This window comes from Hippoglossus hippoglossus, chromosome 6 (assembly GCF_009819705.1).
Source record: "Hippoglossus hippoglossus isolate fHipHip1 chromosome 6, fHipHip1.pri, whole genome shotgun sequence".
Lineage (NCBI taxonomy): Eukaryota > Metazoa > Chordata > Actinopteri > Pleuronectiformes > Pleuronectidae > Hippoglossus > Hippoglossus hippoglossus.
Window position 1 is genome coordinate 4,634,975 of NC_047156.1, and position 20,639 is coordinate 4,655,613.

At 41.1% G+C, this 20,639-nt stretch overlaps 2 protein-coding genes and 1 long non-coding RNA gene across 4 annotated transcripts; 1 reads left to right on the forward strand and 2 right to left on the reverse strand.

The window, feature by feature from the left end:
- Positions 1-569: 569 nt before the first annotated feature.
- On the forward strand, positions 570-13,531 carry LOC117763770. The gene is made up of 2 exons (XR_004614213.1): positions 570-904; positions 13,288-13,531. It is a non-coding gene; the product is annotated as an uncharacterized LOC117763770 (long non-coding RNA).
- Positions 949-6,762, reverse strand: LOC117763764 (cytochrome P450 2F2-like). The gene is made up of 11 exons (XM_034589161.1): positions 6,506-6,762; positions 4,995-5,157; positions 4,579-4,731; positions 4,194-4,354; positions 3,639-3,707; positions 3,367-3,471; positions 2,840-2,978; positions 2,087-2,172; positions 1,717-1,818; positions 1,496-1,637; positions 949-1,136 (listed from the first exon to the last, which is right to left on the reverse strand). Exons 1-11 carry the CDS (start codon positions 6,665-6,667, stop codon positions 949-951), a joined length of 1,470 nt encoding a protein of 489 aa, XP_034445052.1. The 5' UTR covers positions 6,668-6,762.
- Positions 1,770-20,187, reverse strand: LOC117763763 (cytochrome P450 2B4-like). 2 transcript variants are annotated; one of them, XM_034589158.1, is made up of 11 exons: positions 19,797-19,958; positions 18,177-18,339; positions 17,316-17,468; positions 16,446-16,606; positions 15,806-15,874; positions 15,539-15,643; positions 14,818-14,956; positions 14,438-14,523; positions 14,230-14,331; positions 13,882-14,023; positions 13,207-13,515 (listed from the first exon to the last, which is right to left on the reverse strand). In XM_034589158.1, exons 1-11 carry the CDS (start codon positions 19,956-19,958, stop codon positions 13,328-13,330), a joined length of 1,470 nt encoding a protein of 489 aa, XP_034445049.1. In that variant the 3' UTR covers positions 13,207-13,327. The 2 variants fall into 2 exon arrangements, with proteins under 2 accessions (XP_034445051.1, XP_034445049.1); XM_034589160.1 differs by lacking the exons at positions 13,207-13,515; positions 13,882-14,023; positions 14,230-14,331 and adding an exon at positions 1,770-2,030 and having other exon boundaries at positions 14,378-14,523; positions 19,797-20,187.
- Between the last annotated feature and the right edge of the window lie 452 nt (positions 20,188-20,639).

The window sequence follows — 20,639 nt, forward strand, 5'->3', positions numbered from 1 at the left end:
AGTAAGAGCGTTGTCATGTCTAGCCTCAAATATATAAATAGTTAGTTAGAAAACCGACGCAGGCTATAATTATATAATAGGTTCATAGAACAGCAGTAGTTTTGTGACATTTCCTGTTAAGACCATACGTTTCATGAAGCTGACAGAACTAAAGCCATTTTAAGGATTTGTGTCTGTATGTGAACTTTTCTTTCCTCTTATTTTCATTAAGGTTCAATCTGCCTGGTTGACAGGAGATTTTTTTATTCCTTGATCCGTGCAGAGGTGGCGCACTATGGGAATAAAGTTATAAACATGTACATAGAACAAGAAAAACACATGAGTATTGTTCTGGGGATTCTAAGATGTGAATGCAGTTGTGAGTGTCTGACTGTATTTTTCAGTGTTGCAGTGTTGTGCACTTCTCAGGCCACAAGAGTGCAGGGCACACTAATCTGATCCGTGGTTCACAACAGCAACAACTCCTCCACATTATTCAGGTGAGAGGGGAAGAGGGCAGAGGCAGGAAGTGACATGTCAACTCTTATCACCACAAACTCCCTTGACATCTTCGTTGGTGTCTTACTCACTCGGACATTTGCGTTCACACATGCAGCTCCTCTGGAGAGAACACGGAGTTCAGTGCATGTCTGAAAGCAGCTTTGTATTCAAATTGGGATACAAGAGCATCAGAGAGTCCATCAACATGAATAAGAGACATAACAAGGAAACATTTTGTCTCAATATTGACGTTTATTTTCCAGCCCATCAATCCCATCGATCAGTTACATATATAAATGCATTTGATACAATCATCAAATAACCCTAACCCTAACCCAATCAGACATTTGTAAAGTATATGTACGATTTGTTCTTTTTTTTTAAATGATGAGCTACAAGGATATTATTTAAAAGCTAATGTGAGGTAGCTAAGATAATATTGACTGGATTATTTGTGTGCAGAGCTTCTTACTGTGTCGCCCTGAGCTGGACATTCATGCAGTAAGGTTTGGGAGACAGGGTGACCCCGTAGACCGGAGTCAAGTCTGGCTCTCCTGCGTCCTGAGGCCAGACAAACTTGAACTTCCTCAGCAGAGTCACCAAGGTGAAGAAGAGCTCCATACGAGCCAGACCCTCTCCCAGACACATCCGAGGACCTGAGACGTTAGAAATAAATGAAAAAACCGGAGAGTTTGAAAGTCATGAAACCACACTATCTCCTTTTTGGGTAGTCGAACTCCCTAAGAAGTTAATTTTAGCCAACACTTTACTTTTCAATTGTTTATCCATGACATTTAGAATAACTGTCAACTGCCCCCCTCCCCCCCCCCCCCCATACCTTTAGTTAACAATAAACTTAAATAAACTATCCATGATGTTTACCCGACTGTTTTCAACTGTCCCCTCAATACTTTTAGCTACGTTTTTACATTTTAAGCCCACTAAATCAATGTTTAACCAAGTGTTTGTTGATGTGACAGAATGGCAAACACACAGCAGCTTGTTTGGTGTTTACCTGCAGAGAAAGGCAGGAAGGCCTCGGGTTTGAAAAACTCTCCCTGGTCGTTGAGGAAGTTTTCTGGGTTGAATTCATGAGGGAATTTCCATTGTCCCTCCTCTTTCAGGACTGTGCCCAGGTTAGGGATGACCAACGTACCCTGAGGGGATAAACGACGGTATTTGTGACATTTACTGAAGTAATGGTACATATTTTTTACCATGTTTTATGCCACTGACCCTGGGAATGGAGTATCCCATGAGCTCGGTGTCTTTGGTCGTTGAGTGGAAGACGCTGAGTGGAACGATGTTGCCTATCCTCTGCACTTCATGGATCATAGCCTGGATGGAAACAAAGATTGTATCATCATGTTGTTATGCTTTGTCTGACTTGGGACAGAGGATCAGACACAGTAAGTAAACGTTTACTATGGATACCTGTCAGCAATATCCTTCAAAACCATACTAAATTTTGTCAAAGTGGATCTTACACCATGTGCCTTTAACAGACTGTGTCCTTCTTTAAGAAATATGCCTCTGACCCACACCCATATGTCAAATAGAACATTATTGATGAATCATCACAAGAGAAATGTGTCTGAACATATACCTGCATGTATGGCATGTTATGTCTGTCGTCATACGTGACCGAATGCTTCCCTTCCAGCACCTCGTCTATCTCCTGCTGGCAACGCTCTGGGAGACAAATTCTTCATGTTAAAAATTTTAAATTTCATCAAACTGAATACAAAAGAATATATATCTTAAAACACAACATTTGAAGGACGTAGTGCATCAACATAAATTAAAATGCGAGAAGTCACAGAATGAATCACCCATTTTCTTTTGACTGTTGCCGGGAACCTCAGATAAACCAGCAGCAGATGAGCACAATGTTTTTGAAGGCAAATATATATCAAGAGAATAAACAAAGCAGCTTGGTCCAAGCCACAGAGTGTTTGTCCAGATGGATGACATGAATGAATTTGTCATTTCAGGTAGGTGTATGTTCAAGTGGTCATGTTCTGGTAAGTTTGGTTATAATTAGTTATTTAGTGCTATAAAAACTACCGTGGCTCCAAGACTCCAAGTGTTTGCAGCCATCTTAAATGCAGTCTTTGGTTCAAGCCCATTCTCAGGACTAAATAAAAACTAAATATTACAAGAAGCAAGTGTCAAGTTGGCTAAAGTATGTTTTTTTTTTTAGGGGGAGACCAGTAACTAGGAAGGAAGGAGTTTTTTCAGCAGGACTTTGAGTTAAATGATTGTACATAAGTTATGTAGTTTATGAAGCTAAGATCAGAATCTGAGAGAACACCAGGATGACAGAGGTAAATCCTCACATTGGCACATGTAGACGAACCTTGTACGTGTGGGTAGGCCATGAGGTAGAGGAAAGCAGTGAGCAGGGTGTTGGAGGTCGTGTCAGTTCCACCAAAGTGAAGATCAAGGGAGTTCGAAATGAGTTCTTCCTCTGAAAATGGAGAATCCTCACCGGCTCTCTAAAAAAGAAGATTGATTGTTTAAAGATAAACCAGCATAACACACAGACTGATAAGAATCAGCTCATTTTGTGAGCTAACAGTTAAAGTGACACTGTGCAACTTTCTTACCTCAATATAGCAGCAAATAGCTAAATTGCAATATATTTCCTCTTTGGTGGATCATCAAATTGATAGGCTTTGTTAATTCTCTGCAAGAAAACCACTTAATCATGGAGACATGGAGCCAACAGAATTAATACCCACATGTGGCTGCAGAGGGCGCTGTAGCTCTCCTAATAATTACATAGTGTTGCTTTAAGTTCCAGGCGTTATCCAAAAATTATCAAATTCAATCTAAAACCATTTGTTTAAATCAAGTATAACATGTTAGTACACAGACACACACCTTGTCCAGTTCGTCCAGATAGCAGTCAACTAAGTCTCGTGGATCTCCAGGAACTCTGGTTTTCTTGTGCTCGTCCAGGAATTGACGTACATATTTCACAGCAACCTGATAAATATAAGATGTAAGTTGTATGTTCACTTCAGCACTTTAAATTGTTCACTGACTGTATATAAATGTGTAGGTAGAGAAAAAAATATATGATTGATGTTCATATCCTTTTTTTAAATGTTCACATCAGTGTTGTAAATATTTTCAAGGCCCAATCAACACACCTTAAAATTTTCAAAGGCCTTGATGAACGGCAGCGGCAAGTTACGAATCAGTGGGAAAGAGTCGTACATCTGTAAAAAAGAAAAAATGAACAATCATTAGTTTAAAATCTGAATCCAAATGTGCAGATTCTGCTTCCACGTTTCGAAACGAGGATTTTAAATCTTGGATATTTCTGTATAATGGGAGGAGAAGTACAGCTGTAGATAACTCTTTGCAAGTTTAAATGATTTTAGTTAGAAAACAGCATCTCGTGCCTGAGAGTTGGTGGAGGCGGTTTGGCTTCAGAAATTATCTCAGAGAGAAAAACTCTCAGGAGTAGTTAGTTTGGTCCACGTCCCATCCACTTACATGGATAAAGCAGGGTTCATGACCTATACTGCAGGCAGCCACCAGGGGACCATTGGCTGTCATGTTGTCCATCATTATCTACAGTCTATGGTCCAAACAGCTTCTTCACCTCGGACTAGTGGAGATTCCCATTGAATACCATGACCTGAGTGACTGGGAATCTTCAGGCACACACAGAGAGAGAGAGAGAGAGCACTCAGACTCACCATCGCCCAGGGTCCATTTGCCATCTTGGCATTTTCTCTAAAGCACTGAACGATCACTTTGATGAACTCGTCGTCGTACTCGAAGCGAGTTCCGAACAGAACCTGGCATATGATGTTGGAGGCCGTGTTGTAAACCAGAATTGCAGGATTCACGCTTTTGCCTGTGAGACATGATGCAAACGTCAGTGTTAAAAAAAAGACAAGAGCAACAGCACAGCAAGAAACACAGACAACAGATTGTAGTGAGGACATAAATGGAAGATCTAGTTCAGCTGCGACTGTCATTCATTTCCACACAGGAGATCGTACCCACTCGCCAAAGTTACAAAGAGGGAGAACAGAGCTTCATGCTTTAACTCTCAGAACAGAATTACAGACAACACACCAACGTTTTTTTCCATTGCCTCCACAATGTATTGTAGCTCTCCATGGATCCTGTCCGCCATTAAATTCTTCCCCATACCAAAGTTCCTCATGGTCGACAGAGCGAAGCGACGGTGATCCCTCCAGCTGGCGCCAAAGTTCGCCAGGACCACGCCTACGACAGAGAAGAGCACAGGACGGCTCATGACTTTGCTATAATGTGCTTTCCCCCAATTGAGTTTCTTCTGATTTAACAATATTTTCTCTATCTTTATTTTGCAGCCTGTGTGGGTCCAAGATAAACTGAGAAAAGTAATGTCCCTTTAAATCTGACCTTATGGACGCCACATTCAATTGGAAAACTCTTTGGTGTTAACATCCACTATCACATCGGGATGAGCCTCAAATGACAATCATAGACCATCATGTGTTTCCTACCTCTCCTCTGGGTGACGTCATTGACGAACAGGTCATCAGGTCGTCCAGCAAAATCAATCCCCTTGGTCACCAGAGCCTCCTTTATCACATTCTGCCCGTTGATGATGACCATGGGTTTGGGGCCGAGGAAGAGGCTGTAGACGTCTCCATACTTCTTCCTCAGCTGCCACAGAACAAGACAACACATGTCAGTGTTTAAAATACATGTATATATATCACACAACTTAAAGTGGAGTTATCTGGTCAAAAAGGGTAGTTCGGTGTGGAACATGGCAAAACACAGACAGCATCAATAAAAGATTTAAAACAAAAGAAACATCACAGATTCAAATCATGAACATTTATAAAGAGCACACAAAAACAAAGCTAACAAATAGTTTAAAAACATTACAACAGGTAAATCTAGCAACAATGACTAAGTTAGAAATAACAAACAGGACGACAGACGGTTCCAACACAGACTTAAAATGAATGTCTGAACGCTTGTCTTTCACAAGTCTCGACCTGTATGTCATGAAGGAAACTGCCTGCACGGCAGGTTATAGGATCGGAGAACCCAAATGCAGAGGCACATTAAGACAGGAAGTTCTAGTGAAGTAATTAGAGGACAAAAATGTGGCTTAAATTCCCAGCAGGCAGAAGACAAGAACTGAGAAAAGCCAATAACACAGAAAAACACCAGGTAACAGGACTGAATTAAACCAAGTCAGACTGAACAGAACGATAAAGTGAACAAAGGGCCAACTATGTAGCACAGAGACTGAAGGAAGGGAGGACTGAACACAGTGAAACACATCAGGGCCGAGCAGACATTCACAGAAACAGGACAAAGACAGGAAGTAAAAACTACATCGTACAACAAGAAACTATTTGCACCATATCTCACACATACATAGATACCTGGAAAATCAGTGAAAATGTTAGGAAAGGCCCTGTCTAGTACTGTTATATACTGCAACTCAAACCAAACACTGTTTCAGAGCCTTGCAGTTAGTTTTGGTTCAGTCATGTTTCTGCCCAGCTGTTACTTTATGATGGGGTGGGACATTTGTTTACGTTGTTTAAATGGCCACTTGCAAAACTAAATATCAGCAGCATCGTCTCCTCCGAGCGTTTCCCCTCTCACCTACTTTCCCTCCCTCAGAAAACATCCTCTTCATTCGTGCATTGAACTGATTGTAAACATTCAAACTCCTACACTCCGGGTTGTGTGCCAACTCTGTACAGACAAGGAGGTTTATTGTTTTCATTTGGTTCTTTTATCCGTTTTGTTTTATTTCATTATTGACCATAATCTGTTTTTTCTATGATTTGTTATCTTTGGTCAAATATCTTATTTTGTGAAGCACCTTCTAACTTTGGTTTTGAGAGACAAAATAGAAAAATAGCTTATTATTATTTATTCATATTGATACAGCAGGAAAAGCACTAAAGTAGTAATACTATGCAATAAACATAACAAGTTAAGGGATATTAAAGAGCAGCGTCACTGATTTCAGTGTTTTTCTTACCCTCTCAAAGTCCTTCAGAGGATTCTCCAGGCTCAGATGTAAGAGGTTCCCCAGTACGGGCAGGGCGGGGGGTCCCGGTGGGAAGTTCTTGGGCCTCCGGGATTTCAGTTGAAGGATGATGAACCCAACGCAAACGCACAGGAGGATAATAGAAACGAACATGGTGGCAGGTGTTGCACTGAGAGCTGCAGGACTCGCTGTGAGCGCACAGATCGTCTCTGAACTCTGACTCCCCCTCCTCTGTTTCCTCGCAGAGTCAAATGTAAAGAACAACAACAAGCCTAAGTTGTGATGTAAGCTGTGAGCGGCTGCCGAGTGGAGCCAAAAACAATAAATCACTGAGCCAATTTATTTGTCAGATGAATAATCTTCCTTAAGTATTAGCTGCTAAGTAAGCAAGAAATCTAAGTAAGGGAAAGTCAAAGGTAAGTGCTTTTATCACCAGCTGTTACATAACTCCAGTGTTGATAAAGCACTGATCCCAGAGAGGTCGAGCGGGGACAGGGTTTGAGGGTCTGTTTGTGTCGCCATTGTTGTGCCATAATGCATCAAACGTGATACCATAAAATGGTGTGCCTTTCGGCATTCAATAAATTTGGTTATCAAAATAAAATATTAAATATTAATATTTATTATTAATATTAAATAATAACTTTAATTGATTAAAGTTACCTCGGGCACCACCCTTCAAAGGAAGGGAAAAGATAGCCAATTTATTGATTAAGTCTCATTGATTAAGGTTCTAACTACAAATTTGGAACTCTGATTAACAATTAAATTAATAACTATAACCAAAATTACCATATAGATAGTTAGCTAAGTTGAAAGATATGGGGTTCTTGACAGTGTAGAGGTTGGCGAAATTCACTTATGCAACATTAATAAGAAAACATTTGTGAAAGAAAAACATTTATTATGAATATAATAAAGTATAAAAACACAAATTACTAACGGTATAATTGCTAAACAAAGATAGGTATGTGTGTATACATGTGTGTGTGTCTGTGTGAGTCAGCGTGCTTTCAAGATGGTCGCTGGCCAAAGAGACAACACCCTTCCCCCACCTATTGGAATGTTTACGACCTGTAGAGATAATGAGGTGAAGAGTTATGCGTGTGTCTGTGTCTGTGCCAAATTAGAGAAAGTTACTAGATTGGATGCAACGAAAGACTGTGAAGAGCATAACAGACTAACATTACTTTCTCAATAACTTGTACCCAAAATATCACAACACCACCAATCAAACGTATAAACCTCACACAGAATCGAATAAACAGTCTTGCTTAGCCTAGTATAATTATTAAGCCCAGTTGTGTTACCAGTCCGTGGAAAGGGGAAAAAGGAAGTTGCTGTGCAGTTCGCAGTTTTGTGTCGTCTTGCTGGTTTCGGTTGAGCGGTGTAGCTCAGTTGTTGGCTGAAGTTTGCAAGCAGGACATCGAGTCGCTGCTAGGACGTTGGTAGAGCTTGGAGGGCGAGGAGGTTTCCTTGGTGAGATGAGCTGGAAGCTGCACCTTTGTGCTCCTCTCGAAGAGTTGGATGGGAAGAGAAGATGTGAGCTGGAGAAGAGGCTCCACAGCCTTCCCTCCTCTGAGGGAGTGTAGCAAGAGAGGCTCGACCGCCTTCTCCCCGTTGAGGGAGTTTAGAAAGAGAGAGATCGAGAGAGAGAGATCCAGAAGCTGGAGAACTTAGCTTATATTGGCCCGGTGACCTCACAGGTCATGGGGTCCAGAGTGACCAATGGGAGTTGAGACCTGTGTCCCTGGAGGGGGTTTCCACCCCTCTGTGTGAAGTTGATGCCCTCTGGGACATTGAGTTCCTTGCTCTGGTTTTTAATGGCCCCTGGGAGACGGAGTCCTGGAGGGACATGCTGCTTCCGGCTTTGATGGCACATGTAGGCCGAAGTGTGGTTTCACACAAAACCATGGCCCAACATCCCCCCTTCGTTCTCAGGATCGCACCTGACGTGGGTTCCTGAGGGCGAACTTGAACATGTTTAGTCCAAAGCTGGAAAAGTCAATTGTCAGTTCATTTGGATTGTCACATCTGGGCATTTGTGTATACTATCTAGTTTGGCTAAGCAAGATTCAAATTAGACAAATAATTCAGATTACAATGACAGTACAATATGAATAACCTGTGCTCTTCACTAGGTTAGGGAGAAAAAGGAAGAAATAAGACATTGTAAATTGTAAGATAAGATGCAGAGAGAGTGGCACGTACAATGATAAGGTCATTTTTGGAATGTCCAAGAGTTTTGTTCACTCATGGAATCCTACTCAATGTAGTACTCAGTCTGATCTGTTAGACTTAACAATTTTAATCTTCAGCAGGTATTTCTGCGGAAGGTTGTCATAATTTTTCAAAGTCTCCAAATCCAAATGACTGTATCATTGTTTCTGTAATAATATGCTAATGTCCTAACATGTGGTATGGCCTTCATTATTATGAAATGGAAAGTAGTCGATCCAAACATATTTACAAAGTTGGCAGTGGTATATAAGTTTAATCAGAATTTAGGTTTTGAAGTTTGCTGCTGTTGCTAACAAAACAGGTTTCCTATTAACTGCAAGAAACTTAATACTGACTGTCAGTACAGGGGTGAACTGTGTTGGTTATGGCCTTGAGGAGCGAGCTCTGGATCGCCTGTGTCGTGGCTCAGGGCCGTAACGCTCTGGGGAGCCAGAGTCCAGGAGGACTTCAGAGGCGCTGTCACTGTGTGCTCGGTCATAACCATATCTTAAACTGTACTCAGAGACGCTGTCGTCATCTTCTGAGCAGTGGTAAGTTGTCTGGGCCAGAATTTCAGAGTATGGTTTCCTACAGCTTCTACTGTGGGAATGCCTATCTCTGGGAAGTTGGTGGACATGGCGGGTACGCTCTGTGTCCCTACGCTGCCTTCTGTCACCCCCCTTCGTTTTGTTGTGAGGGTGAAGTTTTGAGGCAGCGGATGAATTTGACACCGTGCTGTTTGTTTTGACGGGCTCGGTTGCACCTACTGTAGCCTTGAAAGTGATAACAGTTTCCCAAGCCACCTGTGTCATCTTCCTGATCTGCTGCATTGAAGGTTTTCCTTGCTGTGTCATCAGTACAACATGTGTGCGTATACATGGATGTAAGTTACGTAAGAACATGGACTTGAAGGTGGGATTTTCTTCTAGGCCTGGTGCGTTCTTTCCCTGAAAATAAACATGCCTCAAACGTCGAAAATAATCCTTGGGATTTTCGCGACGTGAATGTTTAATTTGGGATGCTGTAACAATGGATGTGATCTCGTCAGCAGTAGAAGAGAATTCCTCGACTAGTGCTTGACGGAGCTCTGTGTAGTTACTTGTGACACTGGAAGGAAGTGACTGAATAAACTTGTGAACAGCTGTAGAGCTGGTTTTTAACACAAGTCTAACCTTCTCTCTTTCTGTTGCATTTGGCACATCACTTAAGCTGAGATCTAGTTCTCTAAAGTAATTATCAATATTGTTATCACAGTTGTCTGGATCAAATTGTTCAATATCTTTAGCTAGAAACTCAAGCAAATCAAAGCGAGGACACTGTGAGGTCCGGGCACGTGCATCACCTGCTCCAGGTTTCTCTGGTTGAGGGGGAGGTGCTAAAACATCCTGAAATGTTGAAGTCCCCCCTTTGGAGAGTTGTGCACGGAAAAATGTGTCATGCATCCGTGGATGAGAAGCATATGAGGCACAATGTGTTCTTGAAGATAAACTACATGTGTTGTCAATGTCAGTGTCAGAGTCAGGGAGATGGGAAGTTAGGAAGCCGTTACCTCTTCCTGTCAGTGGAGGATCAGGAGGTGACTTAATTCCCGAAGACTTAGGGTCGGATGGGATTCTGTCCCATCTTGGGAGTGAAGAGGGAGTTAACCGTACACTATCGGAGGAGTGTGAATCGGAATAACCAGAATCGCATTGGTTCAAAAACTGATGTGAGGCCGGGCCTTCTAATCTAAGTTTTAACAATTCCTCCTTGTGTGAAATGAGATCTGACTCTGCTGAGTGCAGGTCCTCTAAATAGTGCAGGGCTTTCTTACTAGCAGTTTGAACCTCCTGGAAAAGAAAAGCATTTTGCGCTCTTAGGGCATTTACCTCCTGTTCCACAGCTGCTTTGCTCTGACAGGCAAGGTTGATTTGCCTGTGGAAATTTAGAATCATGCATCTCAACAATGGACCCTTTGATGCTGTTTGTGCATCACACCTGTCGTTAAGTAGAGAATCTATTTCTTTATTACACTCACTGAAGTTCAACTTACTGATGAATTCAGGATAGCCAGGGGTCAGACTCTGTGCTATGGAAGAAACAAATTGTTCTACACAGGGGTTCTCCATTGTTGGTTCTGAAATTGAAAATTAGATTTACAAGTTTATAAATCAAAAAGCAGTGTGGTTGGCTTTGGTGTTGCACTGGCAGACACCTTGTAGTGTGGATTTGATCGTACACTAGCCTAACCAAACTATGGTGGATTAAACAGTTCACCAAACTTTTAATCACTAACTGATATGCAGGGCAGTAACAGTTAGGGGTTCTATAAATTCACAGGGCTGGAAGCACGCTGTGGCTCTTTCTCAGGTTCTCTTATCCAACTTGGGCTGATATGCTTGGCAGTAACAGCCAGGTACAAGCTCTGTTCCATAGGGCCGGTGGCACGCTATGTCTTAATTCTAAAGCAACAGTTACAGAAAATTTCACAGCTTGACCAGTTAACATTGAATATGTGATATTCAAATGTTAACAGAAATTCTTAAAATTTCAACAACGAATATTCAACTGGAGTTATTAGCAACGATAGCAATCTTTTAGCGTAACACTATGAGGACCTAAAATGGTAGTTCTGAATAATTAATTATTAATAAACATTTAATTTATGAATAAATTAAATTTCACCACAATGCACTTGTTTGTAAATACGGTTGAATGTCTACTCCGGTGGCAGACTAGTGGAATTGAATTCAAACCTTTGGCTTGACTGAAAATTCAAAATTCCACTTATTTCTAGCGTTTGCCGAAAATGAAAACAAATTAATATTGCATAATTATTAATTTTTTTCAACTGTACTCTTCCTCACGCGGGGGCACCATTTATGTTAACCAAAAATGGAAGAGGAAAAAATTAATGTTACATAATTATGAATTTTTTGCCAACTGTACTCGGCCCACCCAGGGACGCCATTAATGTTGGAGAAAATTATTAAAAATAAAAATTACTAATTAATATTACATAATTATGAATTTTTGCCAACTGTACTCTGCCCACCCAGGGACGCCATTAATGTTGGAGAAAATTATTAAAAATAAAAATTACTAATTAATATTACATAATTATGAATTTTTGCCAACTGTACTCTGCCCACCCAGGGACGCCATTAATGTTGAAATCTGTGTCCCTGGGGGGGGTTTCCACCCCTCTGTGTGAAGTTGATGCCCTCTGGGACATTGAGTTCCTTGCTCTGGTTTTTAATGGCCCCTGGGAGACGGAGTCCTGGAGGGACATGCTGCTTCCGGCTTTGATGGCACATGTAGGCCGAAGTGTGGTTTCACACAAAACCATGGCCCAACACCATGGTGAAGCTCTCATAGAACACAACTTGAATAATAAACCAGGGGGGATCGGCGTGCAAGGACGGAAGCCCTAAACAGACATGGAATCATACATTATATTTATATTTTGTCAATCAACAACTGATGGATGACTTGAACACTCATGTATACGGGTAAGCCTATTTCTGCATTTGTTTGGTGCTTTAGAAATGCTTTATCTTAAATAAGATTTTGAGGAAAAATCTTGATTGGAGTGAAATTTGATGTGATGATCAAGCTCTTGCTCATCGGACATTGCTACACTGAACGCAACAGTTGCTGTAATGATAGGCTTTATATAGACTTATGTCGTGATAACAAGTTATTTATCCCGTTATCTCGGGTAAACAAAGGTTCGTTATCACAAGATAACAGAGGAAATACAATGTATGATCCCATGTCCGTTTAAGGCTTCCGTATGCAAGCCTGATCATAAACAAGCCTTTTTATTTTTATTTATTCATGTACTTTATATTCAACTTCTGGAGTCTTTGGTTTTGACTCAATAATAATATCTACCTCCAACTGTGTGATCTGCCGACACAACAATCACATGTACATTGAATTAAACGGTTTTTTAAAAGTAATTTGTGATGTAAAAAATACATCTGGTTGTAAAATCTGAACATGAATCTGGTGAGTGTTTGAACAAAGTTTACATATTATATAATTCGTGTCTGCCATCTAGTGTTTGGAATGAGGAGCTGACACATGAGTTCATTCTGTGACTCACATGTTACACCAAGGCAGATCCAGGGCCAGTTCGGAGCCAGTGGCTGATCTCGAACCAGTTCTTTGTGTTTCGACGGCCAGAACAACTGGTTCCAGGCACAGCTCTAGTTCTAGTTTATTGTTGTGTGTTTAGTTTGATTTTGTCTCTTAATTCTGCCCCATTTTTTGTGATGATAACCAATCTTCAGTTGAAACTTTTTTCCCTCAATCTAATTTTTATTTCTCTTTTCTTCAATTAGTTGTCCAATGCATCCATCAACATGAATAAGACACATAACAAAGAGACATTTTGTCTCAATATTGCTGTTTATTCTCCAGCCCATCAATCCCATCGATCACTTACATATAAAGATGCATTTGATACAATCATAAAATTTGCAATTATACATTTATAAAGTATATTTACAATGTGTTATTTTTGTAAAATATAAGCTACAAGGATATAAAAAGCTAATGTGAGGTAGCTAAGATAATATTGACTGGATTATTTGTGTGCAGAGCTTCTTACTGTGTCGCCCTGAGCTGGACATTCATGCAGTAAGATTTGGGAGACAGGGTGACCCCGTAGACCGGAGTCAAGTCTGGCTCTCCTGCGTCCTGAGGCCAGACAAACTTGAACTTCCTCAGCAGAGTCACCAAGATGAGGAAGAGCTCCATGCGAGCCAGAGCCTCTCCCAGACACATCCGAGGACCTGAGACGTTAGAAATAAATGATCTCATTTTTGGGTAGCTGAGCTGCTTTGGACTTACTTTGAGCCAACCCCCGTACCTTTTAGCAAACTAAATCCGTTCAACGTTTAGCAAACTAAATCCGTTCAACGTTTAGCTAACTGTCTCAACTGCTCTCAACACTTTTGACTCATCATATTTCCCGTTTATGACATTTGGCTACTTTTAGCTGACAAAATAAAATTGTTAACCATGATGTTCACACTTCTTATCCGACTAAATCAACTGTTCAACGTGCAGCTAACTGTTTCAACGTACATTTTTAGCTGTTTCAAGTGTGTATTGATGTGACAGAATGGCAAACACACAGCAGCTTGTTTGGTGTTTACCTGCAGAGAAAGGCAGGAAGGCCTCGGGTTTGAAAAACTCTCCCTGGTCGTTGAGGAAGTTGTCTGGGTTGAATTCATGAGGGAATTTCCATTGTCCCTCCTCTGTCAGGGCTGAGCCCAGGTTAGGGATGATCAACGTACCCTGAGGAAATTAACGACAATATTTGTAAGATTTACTTTAATGTAATAGTAACTTTCTACGATGTTTTATTTTTGGTTCCAACAGTTACATGCAACTTTGCAAACTTGCAGAAAAGTCATTCACAATTTTTGGTGAACCCTGACCTGGTTAGTCCACGTAATCACAGTTGGGTTTCCTTCCACAAAACGTAACCATTGGCCACTTACCCTGGGAATGGAGTATCCCATGAGCTCGGTGTCTTTGGTCGTTGAGTGGAAGACGCTGAGTGGAACGGTGTTGGCTATCCTCTGCACTTCATGGATCATAGCCTGGATGGAAACAAAGATTTTGAGAGCCCCTGACCCACACCCATATGTCAAATAGAAGTGACGTTATTGATGAATCATTACTAGAGAAATGTGTCTGAACATATACCTGCATGTATGGCATGTTATGTCTGTCCTCAAACGTGACCGGATGCTTCCCTCCCAGCACCTCGTCTATCTCCTGTTGGCAACGCTCTGGGAGACAAATTCTTCATGTTAAAAATATAACATTTCATCAAGTAAAAAAGTACCTAAAGTAAGTAAAAAGTTATATACAAAAGAATATATATCTTAAAACACAACATTTGAAGGACGTAGTGCATCAACATAGATTAAAATGCAGGAAGTCACAGAATGAATCCCCCATTTTCTTTTGACTGTTGCCGGGAACCTCAGATAAACTAGCAGTGGATGTCTCTGGAAAGACAATGGTAAAACCATAGAGCCGATGACAGAAGTAAATCCTCACATTGGCACATGTGGACAAACCTTGTATGTGTGGATAGGCCATGAGGTAGAGGAAACCAGTGAGCAGGGTGTTGGAGGTCGTGTCAGTTCCAGCAAAGTGAAGATCAAGAGAAACCGAAACAAGTTCCTCCTCTGAAAATGGAGAATCCTCTCCGGCTCTCTAAAAAAGAAGAGTGATTCTTTAAAGATAAACCAACATTACATGTATATACACGAGCACACACACAATCTGATAAGAATCAGCTCACTGCCACGCGTGTTATTGTGTCATAACAGTTAAAGCGACACTATACAACTTTCTTACCTTAAAAGGGATAGTTCACCCAAAAATGAAAATGCACCCATTATCTGCTCACCACTATGCCGATGGAGGTGGTGTTTTGTGTTTTGTGGACTCAAACACTTCACCCACGCCTCCGTCGGCATAGGGGTGAGTTGATAATGAGTACATTTTCATTTTTGGGTGAACTATCCCTTTAATATAGCAGCAAATAGCAAAATTGCAATATATTTCCTGTTTGGTGGATCAATAGGCTTTGTTTATTTTCTGCAAGAAAACAACTTAATCGCTCAAACACAAAGCCAACAGAATTAATACCCACATGTGGCTGCAGAGGGCGCTGTAGCTCTAACAAAAGTTACACTGTTGCTTTAAGTTCCAGGGCTTATCAAAAAAATTTCATATTCAATATAAAACCATTTGTTTACATCAAATATAACATGTTAGTTTGAACACACACACCTTGTCCAGTTCGTCCAGATAGCAGTCAACTAAGTCTCGTGGATCTCCAGGAACTCTGGTTTTCTTGTGCTCATCCACCAAAGAATGTCCAAATTCCATAGTAACCTGATAAATATAAGATGTAAGTTGGATTTTCACTCCAGCATTAGGATTTCTGACAGTATATGGATGTGTATGTAGGGGAAAAAAAGAATAATAGATGTGTATATCCCTTTTTTAAATGGTCACATCAGCGTTATAATCATTTTCAAGGCCCAATCAACACACCTTAGTATTTTCGAAGGCCTTGACGAACGGCAGCGGCAAGTTACGAATCAGTGGAAAAGAGTCGTACAACTGTAAAGAAAGAACAAACATTTGTTAAAATCTGAATCCAAATGTGCAGATTCTGCTTCCACACTCGAAACAGATGATTTTAAATCTTGGATATTTCTCTATAATGGGAGGAGAAGTACAGCTGTAGATAACTCTTTGCAAGTTTAAAATTATTTTAGTTAGAAAACACCATCTCGTGCCTGTGACTTGGGGAAGGCTGTTTGGCTTTAGACACCAAAATATCAACAGCCGCTGCAAGTTGCAGAAGTGATGCAGACCTACAGGTGGTTAAAGAAAAGGCAGTAACTCAGTGGGGCTTCGAAGATCAATGGTGAACAAAGTGGACTCGCCCTCAAACCCTCAAACAAACCCTCTCACTATCCAGGAATCAAGCCAAAAACCACCACATATAAATGCTGCCATCGGTTTATGACCTATACTGCAACCAGCCACCAGGGGACCATTGGCTGTCATGTTGTCCATCATTATCTACAGTCTATGGTCCAAACAGCTTCTTCACCTCGGACTAGTGGACCTGAGTGACTGGGAATCTTTAGGCACAGAGAGAGAGAGAGAGAGCACTTAGACTCACCATCGCCCAGGGTCCGTTTGTTATCTTGGCGTTTTCTCTAAAGCAACGAACGATCACTTTGATGAACTCGTCGTCGTACTCGAAGCGTTTTCCAAACAGAACCTGGCATATGATGTTGGAGGCCATGTTATAAAAGAGAATTCCTGGACTCACGCTCTTGCCTGTGAGACATGACGACAAAGAAACACAGACATTGAGCAGATTGTGGTGAGGACATAAAAGGAAGGTGAAAACAAGAGCACAGTCATAAATGAAAGTGTGTGATCAAAATCTAACTTATAATATTTAAATATTTCTGGAGGACTCAGGACTTTTACTGAGCTACAGCGCCCCCTGCAGCCACACGTGGGGATTAATTCTGTTGGGCTCCATGTCCGAGTGATCTAAGTTGTTTTCATGTAGAGAAAAAGCAAAGTCTATCAATGTGTTGAGTGACGCTCTGGCTGAAACACAACTGAACTTTGGAAATGACCCACAATCCCTGGCTTCCTGAACCAGAAGAGCTGCTGCTGTAACAAATCCACCAAACTCGGTTTAGAATTCTTGATATTTTCAAAGTTTCCTGCTGAATATAGGAGATAAACTCTGGTTTTTAATGACTTCTATGTCTTTTTAACTGATCTACAGTTCAGCTTCACTCTTGAACTCGCTGGACCTGATTCTGATGGTTGAATCTGCAACTGTCACTCAGTTCCACACAGGAGATCGAACCCACTCACCAAAGTTACATAGAGAGAGAACAGAGCTTCAGGGTGAGGAGCGGTAACAGCAAACATTCTCTTTATTCAAAGTCAATAAACCTTCAAACTTGTTATTCTCGGTATAAAAGGTGCATTGAGTTGCTTTAACTCAGAATTACAGACAACACACCAATGTTTTTTTCCAGTGCCTCCACAGTGTATTGTAGCTCTCCATGGATCCTGTCCGCCATTGAATTCTTCCCCAGACCAAAATTCCTCATCGTCGTCAGAGCAAAGCGACGGTGATCCCTCCAGCTGGGGCCAAAGTTCGCCAGGATCACGCCTACGACAGAAGCACAGAGAAGAGCACAGGTCGGCTCATGACTTTGCTATAATGTGTTTTCAAACCCGAGACATCAAGTAGTGGATTCACGAGAAAGAGACATGTCATAGTCATACAACTAAAGTCCCACTATATACAAATACGAGCACAAACAGTCGTCAGTGCAATGATATCTATGGTGGAAATCTTTTGCGTTATGATTTTAAACTGAAAACGTATGCCGATGACAAACTGAATACTACACTATTCAAACAACTGCTATCTCCTAAGATAGTAAAAATAGGACGTCAACACACATTCGTTTGTTCTCTTTTCACCATTTTCAGCTGTGTGTTTTAAATATGGGATTTGGGGAGTTTGAGAAGACACACACGGCAAAAGGTCATCACGACTTTTACTCAGGTGTTTGTTTCTGTCTTTTAAACATTTCCCAACATGTTGTAGCACAATGTGTTAAACAGTTTCCCTTGTGTATACTCCGATTCACAGTGATAATGGTAACAATTACATTACATTTCATTTAGCTGACGCTTTTATCCAAAGCGACTTACAATCAGTGCATTCAACCTTGAGGGTACAAACCCAGAACAACAAATATTTGCTTTACATGCATAAAAAGTGACAGTAGCCGATATTGACAGAATCTTCTTTTAGAAGAGTTTCATTGGAGCAGACGTTCTCTATCATAGACCATCATGTGTTTCCTACCTCTCCTCTGGGTGATGTCATTGACGAACAGGTCATCTGGTCGTCCAGCAAAATCAATCCCCTTGGTCACCAGAGCCTCCTTTATCGCATTCTGCCCGTTGAGGATGACCATAGGTTTGGGGCCGAGGAAGAGGCTGTAGACGTCTCCATACTTCTTCCTCAGCTGCCACAGAACAAGACGACATGTGTCAGTGAGTAAAATACATGTATATATATCACACAACTTCAATTTCATTGATAATGACAAAAGATAGTTCAGTGTGGAACATGGCAAAACACAGACAAGCCAGATCAAACTGTGGTGGCAATTCTGCAATCCCACTCTGACAACGAGGAACGAGACACAAATCTCTTACAGTAATGTCACACTTTAATGCTCAGAGCATGGTGCATCCCGACGGGAAGCTGTTCTTTCTCTTTATACGTTTGGCTCCTTCCTTCCCATCTGGTTGAGGTTGTTTCTAAACCTAAACTCAGGATCCTCTGATGACATGAAGGCAATACTGCCTTAGTTTAGGCCATCAGGCCAAGATTCATTCAGTTGTACAGGATACAGCATGATCAATGTCAATCATAGGGGGAATTAACATGATTACATTGTGCATGATCACTATCATTTATAAAGAGCACACAATGACAATGTTAACAAATTGTAAACAAATATTACAACGGATAAATCTAGCAAAGTAATAATGAACAGGACGACAGATGGTTCCAAAAGAGACTTTTTATTGCACATACATAAAATGAATGTCTGAAACATTTGGCCTTCACGAGTCTTGACCTGTATGTCATGAAGGAAACTGCCTAAGTATTCAAAGGACAAAAATATGGCTTAAATGCCGACAGGTGAATGGGAGAAACCTAAATTCCCAGCAGGCAGAAGACAAAAACTGAGAAAAGCCAATAACACAGAAAAACACCAGGCAACAGGACTGAATTAAACCAAGTCAGAGTGAATAGAACGATAAAGTGAATGTAGCACAGAGACTGAAGGAAGGGAGGACTGAACACAGTGAAACACATCAGGGCCGACAATCACAGAAACAGGCCCAAGACAGGAAGTAAAAACTACATCGAACTACAGAAAACACTTTTTTTCACCAAATCTCCACACCACACTCATAGATATCAGTTCTCTGAATATGTTGGATTCTTTTAATCAATATCCATTAATCATTCCCTGGGAAATCAGGGAAAATGTTAGGAAAGGCCCTGTCTAGTACTGTTAAATACTACAACTCAAACCAAACACTGTTTCAGACCCTTGCAGACCCCATATAACCCCTATACTCCTGGTTATGTGCCAACTCTGTACAGACAGGGAGGTTTATTGTTTTCATTATGTTCTTTTATCCGTTTTTCTCTTGTTCTTTTATCAATTTAGTTGTATGATTGAGCATAATCTGTCTTTTCTTTGATTTGTTATCATTTATTTTATTATTGCACCTTCTAACTCGGTTTTGAGGAAAGATGTGCATATTATTATTATTTTTTTTATTATGCATTTATATAAACACAGCATGAAAAGCAGTAGCTTAAGTAGTCACAATATGCAATAAATATAAGAAGTTAAGGGATATTAAAGAGCAACGTCACTGATTTCAGTGTTTTTCTTACCCTCTCAAAGTCCTTCAGAGGATTCTCCAGGCTCAGATGTAAGAGGTTCCCCAGTACGGGCAGGGCGGGGGGTCCCGGGGGGAAGTTCTTGGGCCTCCGGGATTTCAGTTGAAGGATGATGAACCAAACGCAAAGCCACATGAGGATTATAGAAACCAACATGGTGGCACGGGTTGCACTGAGAGCTGCAGGACTCGTTGTGAGAGCAAAGATCGTCTCTGAACTCTGACTCCCCCTCCTCTGTTTCCTCGCAGAGTCGAATGTAAACAACACCGAGAGGCCCAAGTTGTGACGGGAGCTGTGAGCGGCTGCCGAGTGGAACCAAACCAATAAATCACTGAGCCAATTTATTAGTCAGATGAGTAATCTCCCTTCTTTGTATTAGCTGCTAAGTAAGCAAGAAATCAAAGTAAGGGTAAAGTCAAAGGTTAGTGCTTTTATCACCAGCTGTTACATAACTCCAGTGTTGATAAAGCACTGATCCCAGAGAGTTTACCTCAGAGCATCAGGTGGCCGAGCGGAAACAACACAGTGTTTGTGGGTCTGTTTGTGTAGCCATGGAGAAATTCTCATAGAACACGACTTGAATAAGAAACCAGAATGGGATCGGCGTGCGAGCCTGATCATGCACAAGCGTTCTTATTCTTATTTTATTAAACGACAAGGCTCACACGGTCCTGAGGCACGCAGGGGTCCAAGAATCAGAAACAGCTGTGCAAGCAAACAGGGGAGCAAGCAGAAATACAAAATGTAAAAAAGGACACAGACAAGAAGCTCACATTAACTGATGTTATGTTCAGGTGACTTGAAACAGGCTGTAAAAAACACTGGAGAATTATTAAC